This window comes from Pteropus medius, unplaced genomic scaffold (genome assembly GCF_902729225.1).
Source record: "Pteropus medius unplaced genomic scaffold, Ma_sr-lr_union100, whole genome shotgun sequence".
NCBI lineage: Eukaryota > Metazoa > Chordata > Mammalia > Chiroptera > Pteropodidae > Pteropus > Pteropus medius.
The window spans coordinates 27,403,635-27,417,063 of NW_024352787.1; the positions used below are offsets into that span (position 1 = coordinate 27,403,635).

Genomic DNA, 13,429 nt, shown 5'->3' on the forward strand with positions numbered 1-13,429 from the left:
TGGGGCCAGGACCTAGAAACTGAGTTTTAACAAGCCCTGCAGGTGATTTTATTGTTCGCTGAAGTCTGCAGATTGTTGGGCTACTCAGTTTCTCCCTGAATGCCCTCAGGCATCTGACTCGGGATCCCTTTTCTAGTTTGTTCACCTTGATCTTCTCTGTATGTCATCGGCTTCACCATCCATCTATCCAGGTGCTCAAGCTATTGTGATCCATTATCTACAAAGTGGCCAGAATGATCTTTAAAAATATAAATCAGAGTCTATGGCCATGCCACCCTTAACATGCCTGATCTCATCTGACCTCGGAAGCTAAGCAGGGTCGGGCCTGGTTAGTACTTGGATGGGAGACCACCTAGGAAGACCAGGTGCTATAGGTGTTTAAATAAATAAATATATAAATAGAAATCAGATGAAATCCCTTGAAATGAAATCCAAACCTTTGCCCTAGTCTACAGAGCCCTCTTTGCCAACCTCTCTGGCTTCATCTTTTGATGTTCCTTCTCCCTTACTACACTCCAGCTACCCAGGTCTCCTTTCTAGTGTATCTCACAAATACCAAGTGCTTTCCAGCTTCAGAGCCTTTGTACTTGCTGACCTACTGCCTGTTCCACCCTCCTGCATCCTTTCAGGTAGCTGGCTTCTGTGTATTTTTCGGGNCTCCTGAATCAGAAACTCTGGGGCCAGGACCTAGAAACTGAGTTTTAACAAGCCCTGCAGGTGATTTTATTGTTCGCTGAAGTCTGCAGATTGTTGGGCTACTCAGTTTCTCCCTGAATGCCCTCAGGCATCTGACTCGGGATCCCTTTTCTAGTTTGTTCACCTTGATCTTCTCTGTATGTCATCGGCTTCACCATCCATCTATCCAGGTGCTCAAGCTATTGTGATCCATTATCTACAAAGTAGCCAGAATGATCTTTAAAAATATAAATCAGAGTCTATGGCCATGCCACCCTTAACATGCCTGATCTCATCTGACCTCGGAAGCTAAGCAGGGTCGGGCCTGGTTAGTACTTGGATGGGAGACCACCTAGGAAGACCAGGTGCTATAGGTGTTTAAATAAATAAATATATAAATAGAAATCAGATGAAATCCCTTGAAATGAAATCCAAACCTTTGCCCTAGTCTACAGAGCCCTCTTTGCCAACCTCTCTGGCTTCATCTTTTGATGTTACTACATTTCCCTTACTACACTTCTCCCTTACTACACTTCAGCTACCCAGGTCTCCTTTCTAGTGTATCTCACAAATACCAAGTGCTTTCCAGCTTCAGAGCCTTTGTACTTGCTGACCTACTGCCTGTTCCACCCTCCTGCATTCAGGTAGCTGGCTTCTGTGTATTTTTCGGGTCTCACCTCAACCATCCCTCCTCAAAGATATTGCCCTGCCCCTTGCTAAAGTGTACCTCATGCAATCTGTTACCCCATCCCCCTTTCTCACATTGTTTACTTCTTTCATAGCATTTACCACTATTATATTAACTTGTTAATGACCTTATACACCACTCCTATCCCATACATCATAAACTCAAAGGATGGAAACCTTGTCTGTCTTGTTCTTTAATATATTTATAATACCCAGCTCAATGCTTGACATGTAGCAGGTTCTCAATAAATATTTCTTGAATTAACAAATAAATTTAGCTTTCTACCTGTCTATACCAGACCTTAGTCTTGCTTGTCACAGGGGTGGCAACCTCCCTGGCTGGCAGACATTGGTGCTTGGGCCTGTGGAGGTTGTGGCCTGCTGTTCCACAGATTCTTGTGTTTCTAACCTGTCCTTTCCAATCAATAATTTCCCTCCATACCTCTGGGAATGTACAGTACATTATGACTTGTATATAGCATATATAGTATATTATTAACTGTATAACAAAATGTCATTGGACTTCTAAACCTTTGAAAGACTTCATATAAAAAAATTTCCTAATGCAATAATATTGAGTAAAGAACTTAGACACAAAAGTACATACTATGTGATTCTGTTCATTTGAAATTCAAAACCAGCCCACAGATGATATGAGTCATGATAGTGGCTATTCTTGTTAGAGTTCTGACTAGCGGCAGCATGAGGAAGGCTTCTGGGTACTGGAAATGTTCTCTATCTTGATCTTGAGTGAGTATGTATATATGCAAAGAGTGAACATCAAGTATATGATTAAGATGTGCACTTACCCCAATTAAAAAAATCTAAATAAGTAAACTAAAATATCTTTAAAATAAAGACAGAGAGATTCAGAAAGATTGTACCAGGACACAAGTCCATTCCTGTTTGGGGTCAGTAAGGTGTGAATGGGTGCCCAGTCTCTGTCTCCACCTCTTCCCCTTGCCTGGCCAAAGCAAGCACCTGAATGTTACAGTTATCAGAGCTGGCCCAGCAGAGGCTGCCTCCCCAGTCCCGTGATGTGGCCCAGTTTCCATCTGATTCTGGGTGACCTTGAGGATATGGGGGTGTTGCTGGGAAAGGGGAGGAGGAAAGGGGCAGAGACTAGGTGGTGGAGCAGGCATCCAGCTGCAATCCCCGAGTCTCCACTCCTGCTATCTCAGCCTGGGGAGAAGAGGCCAAGCCAATCCTGTCAGCGATGCTGGTTTGAGGTCCCAGTAGGAGGCTCGCTCAGTGGATCCTGAGAAGCCAGGTAGTTCCACACAGGGGCTCTTCCTGGGTCTGCTGGCGACTTCAGCTCAGTGCTTCTCTCGAGACGATCAGTTTTCACAGAAGAACTGGGTGGGAAGTTAAGATAAGTCCCAGACTCTCCAGAACAGTGTTGTTCTAAGACAGAACTCTCTGCTTTAGAATGACCTGGGAGTGTCTATTGTCAATGTAGATTTCCAGGTCTCACTAGAGATGTGTGAAGGAGTGACTCAGGAATCTCTGTTATAAGTATACTTGCAATGGTTGATCACCAGCTTGAACACTCACCTAAAAGATGGAAAAGAACTTTGCTTGTTTGTGCTGTTCGGTTCTAGGTCAGCACCCCTGCTGCGGCTGGAGTTGCCATTATTTGTAATTCCAAATGACCCTGCAGATGGCCCCTTTCTTTCATGTTTACCTCCAAATCTGAGTGAAAAAAGTAGACTCATATCTTTATGTGACCTTTGTTTTTCTTTTAAGCTCTTTGTTTTAAAGATGGGAAACACCCAAAGTTATAGGGAGTTAGGACTGAAATCCAAGACTGGAGTCTGTAAGGCCCTCTTAATCTGCAGCAGCCCTTTCCAGGGGTTTGGGGGCAGAAGGTGTGGAGGGAGCAGGTTTAGGAAGGTGCACTGTATTCCATCCAGCATCGCGGATGGCGTGGCAGGTGAGAGTGCCAGAGCTGGAGGACCGCCTGCAGTGCCCCATCTGCCTCGAGGTCTTCAGGGAGCCCCTAATGCTGCAGTGCGGCCACTCCTACTGCAAAGGCTGTCTGGTGTCCCTGTCCCACCACCTGGACTCCGAGCTGCGCTGCCCCGTGTGCCGGCAGGAGGTGGATGGTAGCAGCTCCCCGCCCAACGTCTCCCTGGCACGGGTGATTGAAGCCTTGCAGCTCCCCAGGGACCCAGAGCCCAAAGTCTGTGCGCACCACCGAAACCCACTCAGCCTCTTTTGCGAGAAGGACCAGGAGCTCATCTGTGGCCTCTGCGGCCTGCTGGGATCCCACCAGCACCACCGGGTCACCCCCGTCTCCACTGTCTACAGCCGAATGAAGGTAGGCAGCAAGAGTGCTGAGGGGCAAGGAACCGGGCCACCTTGGGGGCACAGGGAGCCCAGCGCCTGAGCTCTCTGGAGCCATCACTTGGCACAGAAGTGTCCTGTCCTGCCGGGACCCGAGTTCCCTTCAGCCCCGTCCTGGAGCAGAGCCCCAGTGCATTCATTATTCATCCACTACGCTCCGAATAGGTGCTGGGGATTACAGCAGTGCATGTGATGGAGCATGCTCCAAGTCACGTGCTAGCCCTTTCCTGGCTTTGTTTCTTTGTAGCCCTCATTTTGTTTCTTGAGTGCTCCTGGGACTGCACTCTTAGACGCACGAGGGCAGGGACTTTGCTTTGTTTCCTTGGGTACCTCTGTGCCTGACATGTAGTAAAAGCTCAAAATGTATTTGTGAAATCAATGGATTCTTGTCCTCCTGGACCTTTGCCTCAGGTCTAACAGATCATAATTTAAGATGATAAGAGCGAACCATCTTGGGTTACTAGTTCATCTAAGGTTTATGAAGGATAGGGTTGTTATTGTATTCTATAAATGAGGAAGGTAAGGGTCTTTCCAAGGTCAGACAGCTTGTCAGTGGCAGAGCTAGGACTCAAACCAAGGCAGTTTTCTTTCCATTGCAACAATCAAGAAAGGGCAGGAAGGGTTCTTGGAAGTGAATTGTTATAGGGTGCCTGGCCTGGTGTTTGAGCGGGAGAGGGGCATAAAGGTGAAAAAATACAGGTGAGGAGAACAGGAAAAGGAAGAGCATCCAGAGCTGCAGGCAGAGGGCCCCTTCTTGTAAGCTGTTCTAGGGGTTTCCTGGCTGAGTGCTCTGGGCAACATTTCTTTGCTCCTTCAGCCCTGAGAGACAAGTAGGAAACTTGCACAAGGCCAGCCAGGTCATCCACCAGCCCCTCCTACCCACAAACACTTACTGGGCTTCTAATCTGTGTTGGTGCCCATGGTGCAGTAGTAGACAAGAGGTTCATCTGCCCTGGGGGAACTCACAGTCTGGGGGTCTGACAGAGTCCCATGTGTCGGGTGCTGCCTTCACAGTTAAATACAGGCAATGGGGAGACTACCTAGAACATGGCTTCTGCATCATCTCAGGTGGTCACAGGTTTCCTAGAGGAAGTGAACTGCTAAGCCGAGATTTGAACCACAAGGAGGACTTGATAGAAAAAGAAGAGAAGGAAAAGCACTCCAAATATAAAGACAACATATGCAAAAGACCAGGAGGCAAACGGCTTGGCATATTTGAGGATTTATATCATTCTATTAAGCTCAAGGGAGGGTGAGGTAGGAGCGAGACAGGGTAGGTGAAGTAAGCACGGGCCAGGTCATGGAAAGGCCTGTGTGACACACGGTGGGATCTGCGGTTTATACAGAGAACCATGTAGAGGGGGTGGGCCTGGAGGATCTTAAGCAGGGTTGTTGTGTAGTCTGATCCCTCTTCAGGAGGGTAGATTGGAGAGTGAGGCTGGGTGGTAACTGAAGGTGTGGAGAAGGCCTACCAGGGGAGTCTGCAGACTGATAAGGGAAGACACTGATGATACACCCCAAGGAGCACCAGAAGATTTGGGTAGAGAACCCCGAAAAGGGGACAGAAAGAATCAATGGAGGGAGTTGGAACACTGGCTGAATATGGCCTCCTGGAAATCAGAGGTACAGAGCATTTTAACAAGAACAAGATCACTTGTGAAGTGTCTGCTGAAAAATGAAGAGTCTGTCAGCTTTAGCAGTAAGAATTGATTATCTTGGCAAGAGTAGTTTTAGGGGCGTGTGGAAGAAGGAAACCCAATTTCAATATAATGAAATAAAGCCCACATTTTATTAGCAGACAGCTGCCCAGGAGAGAAGGAAATACTTGGGAGCTTGCTCATTATTTCTGGCTAGGAGCTAGGGTGCAGCTTAGGTCTTGGTTTTGGATGTGGGTTTTTGTGATCTCAAGACTCTGTATAATGTGACTAAATTGTTCCTTTAAAAGATCCCTTTCATGCATTCTTGTCTTCTCCTATTGATTGAGGTCTCATGATACCTCATTTTCATAATTCTGTTTCCTCTCACTGTAGCCCAGTTGCTGAGAAAGAACTAGTTCCATCTCTCTGATTTAGGATTACCTTTGGAATGCCTTTCTTGGGCTGTTGTGAGATCTGATGCCTCTTTATCTACAGAAAGGGCTCTGTGTCCATTTATCCCCACACTGGCATTATTCTTTTTACCCTGCTCCCTTCCTGAAAGGCTCTTGCAGCTGACTTCTGCTTGGTAACTATCTAAGCCAGAGTTTGTACACTCCACAGGCACAAAGCAGCAGGGCCCTGGTCAAGTAGTATAGCTAGATGGTGGTCTAAGTGGTCCTGCTCGGATCCGTAAGGCTAGGCTGGATATGGAGGCAGGGCAGCCCAGAAGTGAGTTTACTTTGTCTTTGGGAGGCCCTAAATCTAGGCCGAGCCCAAGCCTGCCAGGGATGGGTTCAGGTCTTTATAGCATATGGGGACTCACCAGGTGTAACCTGAGCCACCACATGCACCACTTGCCTCACTTGGGGACAGCCCCTTTGTGATGATTCTTGATCAAATGCCTACTAATTCTGGACCTCCTGGTGACTGAAGAGTTTACCTCGTGTGTACCCTACAGGAAGCATTCCATGTAGGGAGGATTGGCTTCAGACTGGCAATCACCCCTTCTGGATATTGTGCGGTGACTTCCGGTGGCTGTAACAGTGTTTAGCATTTCCCTCCATGTCTTAGAGAGGGATGACATGGAGATCCTCTTCTGCCTGGGCAGTTCCTATCATCAATGTAGAATATTCTTGAATAATCTTAACTATTTTGAGGTCAAGGGAAACTGGGTAGCTCTGATCTCTGTCCTGGTTCCACTGGAATGCTAGTGGCCATTGGGATGCTCCCTAAAAGGGTGAGACCCAGGGCTGGCCCCAAGGAACTGAGAGGGTGAAGGGGTCAGCTACAGGGCCATGGCATGTTGCTTCCAGGAGGAGCTTGCGGCCCTCATCTCTGACTTGAAGCAGGAGCAGAAAAAGGTGGATGAGCATATCGCCAAACTGGTGAACAACAGGACCAGGATTCTCGTGAGTGTCCTTTCCCTCTGCCCTTTCCCATAGAGCCGGGTTCTAATTTGTCCTTTACAGGAATCCATGCCTTCTATATAAAGCTGAAATTCAAAGCATTCCAGGGCAGGGTGGGGAAGGTGTAAATCCTCTCAGGGGAATTCAACCCAGTTGTCAGGACTGTCTCCAAGTTGGCTTGTGTCCTCCATGTCCTTGGGACTCAGATAACCCAGAACCCATGTCCCAGAGGTAAACAGCCCTAAGCAAGGGCATGATTCGCCCGCCCCAGCCTCCTGTGTCTGCTTGACCTTGACAGTCCATGTGGTGCCTGCTCAGCACCTGGAGCACAGGGGTGGAAAGGCCTGAAGCCCTCCTTGGCTGTCTGCTTTTCCTCAGTGAGGGGCACATTGGGGCTGGAAGGGTATGAAGCCTGGGCCCTGCAGGTGGTCATAAAACGGGAGCAGGAGCCCAGTATTCCCAAAGCACCTCTTACCCTTGAGAGGGAGGGGGCATAACCCTGTTGGATGGAGACAGAACTCAGGGTCACACAGGAATCCTGGTTATGTCCAAAACCTGCTCTCCCAGAGACTTTCAGACTTCTTTCAGCTGTGGAACCCTGCGATAAAGCAAAATCTTATGTGCACACTTAATAGTTAAGCCAGGAAAAAGCCGAGCCGCTGCTTTGAAATGGGAACTGGGGGCTCAGCCTTGGCTCTGCCACTATTGCCCACCACCATGGGCCCCCATGGGATGCCCAGTCGCAGTGTGAACATCTGGGCAGGAGTCAGTCCTGGGACTCAAGTACCAGAACTAGCCTAGTCAAGAAGGCCCAAGCTGCCAGTCTCTGGGGACGCAGAGGTCAGTCATTGCTAGGTGGCTCTGCTGCAGCTCCAGTCACGACAGGCCCTCCTTGTCCCAGAATGAGTCTGAAGTCTTCAGCTGGGTGATCCGCCGTGAGTTCCAGGAGCTGCACCACCTGGTGGACGAGGAGAAGGCCCGCTGCCTGGGGGGAGTAGAGGGTCACACCCGTGGCCTCGTGGCCTCCCTGGACATGCAGCTGGAGCAGGCCCAGGGCAAGCAGGAGCGGCTGGTCCAAGTTGGGCATGTGCTGGAGCAGTTTGGTAACGAGAGTCACCACGAGTTCATCCGGGTGAGTGGACAAGGGAGTATGCCCCATGTCAAGGCCCTCAGAGCCTTCTACTCATAACGACTTTTGCATAGCCTCTGCCATGCCCTAACCCACCTCTCTCTTGTCTTCCAGAACTACCACTCCATGGCCTCCAGGTAATAACCTGGGAGGGAGCTCTCAGCATGGGTCGGGTGGCTGTGGGCACAGGCATCTCTTCTCCACCATTTCCTCCCTTCAGTTGCACCAGTGTCTCAGGAGCAGCTGCCCACATCTGGCTCTGTACTGGGCCCAGGGGAAACAGAGATGCAGTCATGTCCCTGTCTTCAGGGGTTTCGCAGACTGGTGGGAGGCAGACAGTAAACTATGGTTACATCACTGTGGGTACCTAGAACAACAGAAGTTCACACAAGCTACAGAAATAACACAGAGGAGGTGGTGACTGTGGGGCGGGGAGAGATTGGCAAAGCTGTGCCTGGGTGGACAGCTGAGAAGGGGGAGGACAGGCGTTTGGCAGGCAAGCAAGTACATGAAAGGGCAAAGTAGTATGTGGACTTGGGAATAAGTTCAGTATTGCTGGGCTGTGAAGTATGACACAGGGTGACACAGGAAATGAGGTGGGAGAGGTGGGTAATAGCCATAACGAGGGTGCTTCACACCTGCACTACAGCTTGTGGGAACGGATTGCATTTAGGGACAATTTGGTTAGGAGCATTGGTTTCAGTGAAAGGACAGAGTATCTGATTGGCTTTGCACAAGGGTCACTGGGTAGAGAAGTAGTCCTGAAACATTAGCATGCATCAGAACCACCTGGAGGGCTCGTTAACACATCCTCACTGGGCCTCAGTAATCAGTTTCTGATTCAGCAGCTCTAGGGTGGAACTCGAAAATATTTGCATTTCTAACAAGCTTCCAGGTGATGCTGCTGGTCCTAGACCTACAATTGAGGAACATCGATGTATTTTCCCTTCCAGGAAGACAGATCCTCTGAGAGTGGGTGGAGGGGAGGAACTGATGGGCATCCAGAGTGCACAGTCTTCTGAGCTGTGCAGTCTGGTTGGACTTGCATGTGGGTGCAGGGGTGGGGTGCACGGGATGCAGCTCCACCATCATTATCAACTGCTGCCCCCTAGAGCAGAGCTGCAGCAGGTCCGGCCCTTGGAAAGTACATTCAGCCCCATCTCCTTCAAGCCAGGCCTCCACCAGGCTGACATCAAGCTGACTGTGTGGAAAAGGCTCTTCCGCAAGGTTCTGCCAGGTGAGAACCCAACCCATCCTTCCTGAGGGCTGCTGATATAAGGTACAGAGGAGGCTTGAGAGCACAGGAGTGAAGTTCCACCAAACAGCCTGGGTTCAAGCTAAGCTCTATGGTCTATTAACCAGGACAAGTTGTGTAATTTCTGAGCCTCGGTTTCCTCATTTGTAAAGAGGGGCTATTAACAGCCACCTTGCTAGGCTGCCTATTTATAAATATACATATATACACATGTGTGTATAGTTTAGCGCTTATAAATATAGCTATTGCTCTATCAAGAGAACTAATTTAATTAACTCCTTCATTACTGTCACATAAAGGAGATCAACAGATTGATTTCAGCCAACAAAGACAAAAACAGTTTATATAAGAGAAAAAGGGGGAGAGGAAAAAACCACAGATAGTCTACAGCCATGCAACCCTGAACGTGCTTGATCCGGTCTGATCTTGGAAGCTAAGCAGGGTCGGGCCTAGTTAATACTTGGATGGGAGACCACCTAGGAAGACCAGGTGCTGCAGGTGTTAACACACACACACACACACACACACACAATCTCTCAACTGTGTGTTGTTTGCACGTTTTTGGTGTAAACTGATCAGCTGGCAGCTAGCAAAGAGGTTAGTTGGAATAGTTTGTCCTCAAATAAGCTGCTAAGGTATCAAAAAAACAATTTTGTTTTGGATTTTCCAGAAAACCTGGGGAGTTTAGCTGTGGAGCACAAATGACAGGCTATCTTTCAGGTCCTTCCATCAGCACCTCCGCCTTAGGCAGATCTGCACTATGTTCCTCACCAGAAGGCCTTGGCTCACAGTTGTTTATTTTTCCCACCCTTCAGGAATCATTTTATTACATAAACATCCTTATGGTGCCTATTCTGTGCCTGGTCCCTACTAGGCCCTTAGGATACAGAAATGAGGCCTACGCAGTTCCTCTCCCGAGGAGCTCAGGGCCTCTAATCAACCTGTCTTGGGACAGGGTCTGCTGCCCTCTATGTGGCTTGAAAACATCTTTTCTCTGGTATTTCCTAGCCCCGGAGTCTCTTAAGCTGGATCCTGCCACTGCCCACCCTCTCTTGGAACTCTCTAAAGGCAACACGGTGGTGCAATGTGGGCTACTGGCCCAGCGACACGCCAGCCAGCCTGAACGCTTCGACTACAGTACTTGTGTCCTAGCCAGCCGAGGCTTCTCCTGCGGCCGCCATTACTGGGAGGTGGTGGTGGGTAACAAGAGTGACTGGCGCCTGGGGGTCATCAAGGGCACAGCCAGTCGCAAGGGCAAGCTGAGCAAGTCCCCAGAGCATGGCCTATGGCTCATTGGCCTGAAGGAGGGCCGGGTGTATGAGGCCTTTTGCTGCCCGAGGGTGCCTCTGCCTGTGGCCAGCCACCCCCACCGCATTGGCGTCTATTTGCACTATGAGCAGGGAGAGCTCACCTTCTTTGATGCTGACCGCCCAGATGACCTGAGACCACTCTACACATTCCAGGCAGACTTCCAGGGCAAGCTCTACCCTATCCTGGACACATGCTGGCACGAACGGGGCAGCAACTCACTCCCCATGGTGCTGCCCCCACCCAGTGGGCCCGGCCACCTCAACCCCCCACAGCCCATCAAGCTGTAGAGTTACTCCTGAGGCTGCCTGCCCACAGGCCCTTCCCATCTGGGCACGAGGACTTGAGGGATTCTGCTGGGTCCAGGAAGCAGAGATGACGTCTTTACTGTTTGGGGAGGTTTTCATGCCTGTGTGTCCCTGGAAACATTTAAAGATAGAAAGAAAAGGACTATAGTCTCCCATCAGGCAGGGGTTTACTAACCTATTGTCAGATTATTAACCTGCTTATTAACCAGCAGAACTAAGCCCTAGTGTCCATGAGTCAAGCTGGGCTTCCCTTGGTCCCTCCTAACCATGCTCTCTTAGTTTTCCAGCTCTTTAAGTGATTTGCAAATATTAATTGCTGTACGTACTGCTTTATGGTTGGGTCTTTTAAAGCAGCCCCAACCTCTGGTGGGGCCACAGCTTGTTTCTACCCACTGCCCATTAGTCTATAGTTAAAAGTCACCTGAACCACTCTGTCACTGCTCTGTCCTTAAAGACCTCTCTTGACTTCTCATACTTTAGATGAGATGAAAATGACACTAATTCAAAGCAGAAGCAAGTAGGGGCCAGATGGGGGTACAGCCTGCCCCTGAAAGCTGCTGGGCACATGGGGGTAGGCCCAGAGCCCATGTTTGTTCATGGTGAGCCTGCCCCTGGCCACAGCTGATGGCTTCCACCCCAGACCAAGGCTGGGGCAGTTGAATTCTCTCCCAAGAATCTGAAAATTGGAAGAGAAAGAATGGTTGGGGCTGAGTCACCTGAGATCTGGTGCTTTAGATCCCAACTTCGTGCCAGTGAGGTCTGTGGAGCCACCTAAGAGCCTTCTGTGGGGAAAAACTCTCCCTTGGTGCCCTGGCATGTAACCACGTGGGCAAAGGCTTGACTGACAGCCTGAATGACACTTTAGGAATGGCAGAGGATGGAAGGCTTGTGAGGTGCTGCCTCAAGGCCAGGTCCACTCACCTCCTCATCCCATTGGAGACTGTCAGGAGACATCACCTCCCAGGCGCTGATGAAATATAAGGCTTTATGCTCTACCTCCCTCTGAATAGAGTTGCAGACTATAAAACAGCTTAGCTGCATCTAGAACTGGCTCCTCACAAACAGGATATCCCATGACTCATGTTGCAATTACCAGCCCTTTGACTTCCACATCATCCTTTTTGGTGTGTGCAACAAGGATGACATGGAGCTGGCACCTTTGGCTAATCTTCCTTCTGCTGTCTATGTAAATAAACTGAATCAAATGGTATTTGTCGTATCTTTACTGGCTGAATCTGTCAGGCCTTGGCCACTGTGTGGTTGACACTTTTCAGACCTGGTTTTTTGGCTATACAGCTCTTCCTTCAGTCCCAGGACTGGGCTGAAGACTGTCACACCTCTATATCCACTCTCCAACCTTCTCCATCCTGCTCTGTGTCCTGGGAGGCTGGCCCCGATGGAATGCAAAAGGCTTTGGCTTCCCTTTGGGCCTCAGATGGGAGGGACTTGCAGGAGATCCCAGGACAGGAGAGGGAATTTGAGGTATTTATTTTCCTGGTTTCCTGCCTGCTGGGTTATGGGATGGCAGCTTTCCTATACTAGACTCCTGGCAGGTGGCCCTCTCCTTCTGTCACTCCTCCCTTGTTCCTCAAGCCTGGTCTTTCTCCCAAACACCCATAACGCTAATCATGGAAAAAAAAAAAAAAACCATCAAATTCTAATAGAGGGACGTTCTGCAAAACACTAACCAGAACTCAAAACCATCACTGTCATCAAAAACATGGAAAGTCTGAGAAACTATGAAGGCCGAGAGGAACCATAGGAGACATGACAACTGAATGTACTGTAATATCTTAGATGAGATTCTGGGACAGAAAAAGGACATTGGCTAAAAAACTAAGGAAATCTGAATAAACTGTGGATTTGCATTAACATTGGTACACCTGTTACCTACTCGAAGCAGGAGGGACTGTTTTAGGATGGGACACAACCAGTTGTCCAGCGCCACATCAATTTATGTTCTATTCATTCAACAGATATTATGTCCTTGTTTTGAGAAACACTGGTCCACCTGATAAAGATGAGTGCTAAGAGAGACAAAGGTTTACCCTCATGGAGCTAGCTGGGGAGATGGAATAAATCATAATCATATATAATAGGTGCTATGAAGAAAATAAAATAGAGGATGTGATTTGATGTCGGGGATGAGGAAGGGTTCCACTAAAAGGTCACTTATGAACTAACTTGGAGCTACGGAAGGAGTTGGTTAAACCTTTAGACTACTTAGCAATTTTAATGTAGACTGGAGTCAACCCTCTTGCAAAATGCTTGAAAACATGCTGTTAGCAATACGAAGAACATATGGGCTGGATACTCTAGCCCACAGAGGCCTGTATACCAGAATGCTTGAGATACACGTGTACATAATAACCTATTATGAACCAGTAATTACATGAGTGCTGGGGACACAGACAACTACTGCACAATCCCTGTCCTCTCAAGGGTCAGGCTGGGGAAACACTCCTATAAATGAATCATTACAATAAATACATGAAAGGTTAACCATTTGGAAACAAAGTTAGAGCCCTTCCTCACATCATGTGCCAAACTTAATTCTAAACTTATTTAATATTTAAGTGTGAAAAAAATGAAGCCATAGTGATTTCTACATTGTAAGTGTGAAAGGGTTTCCAAATGTGACACCAAAGGCAAAAATCATTAAAGGAAAAATTTTAAAA

At 48.5% G+C, this 13,429-nt stretch overlaps 1 protein-coding gene, 2 non-coding genes and 1 pseudogene across 3 annotated transcripts; all 4 read left to right on the forward strand.

Moving 5' to 3' along the window:
- Nucleotides 1-258: 258 nt before the first annotated feature.
- On the forward strand, nucleotides 259-377 carry LOC120591872 (5S ribosomal RNA). The gene has a single exon (XR_005650015.1). It is a non-coding gene; the product is annotated as a 5S ribosomal RNA (ribosomal RNA).
- Nucleotides 378-933: 556 nt separating this feature from the next.
- LOC120591883 (5S ribosomal RNA) lies at nucleotides 934-1,052 on the forward strand. Its single transcript, XR_005650016.1, has one exon. It is a non-coding gene; the product is annotated as a 5S ribosomal RNA (ribosomal RNA).
- Nucleotides 1,053-3,283: 2,231 nt separating this feature from the next.
- TRIM50 (tripartite motif containing 50) lies at nucleotides 3,284-10,818 on the forward strand. Its single transcript, XM_039848977.1, has 6 exons — nucleotides 3,284-3,682; nucleotides 6,659-6,754; nucleotides 7,653-7,883; nucleotides 7,995-8,017; nucleotides 8,993-9,117; nucleotides 10,144-10,818. Exons 1-6 carry the CDS (start codon nucleotides 3,284-3,286, stop codon nucleotides 10,731-10,733), a joined length of 1,464 nt encoding a protein of 487 aa, XP_039704911.1. The 3' UTR covers nucleotides 10,734-10,818.
- Nucleotides 9,518-9,636, forward strand: LOC120592031 (uncharacterized; annotated as a pseudogene).
- Nucleotides 10,819-13,429: the final 2,611 nt, after the last annotated feature.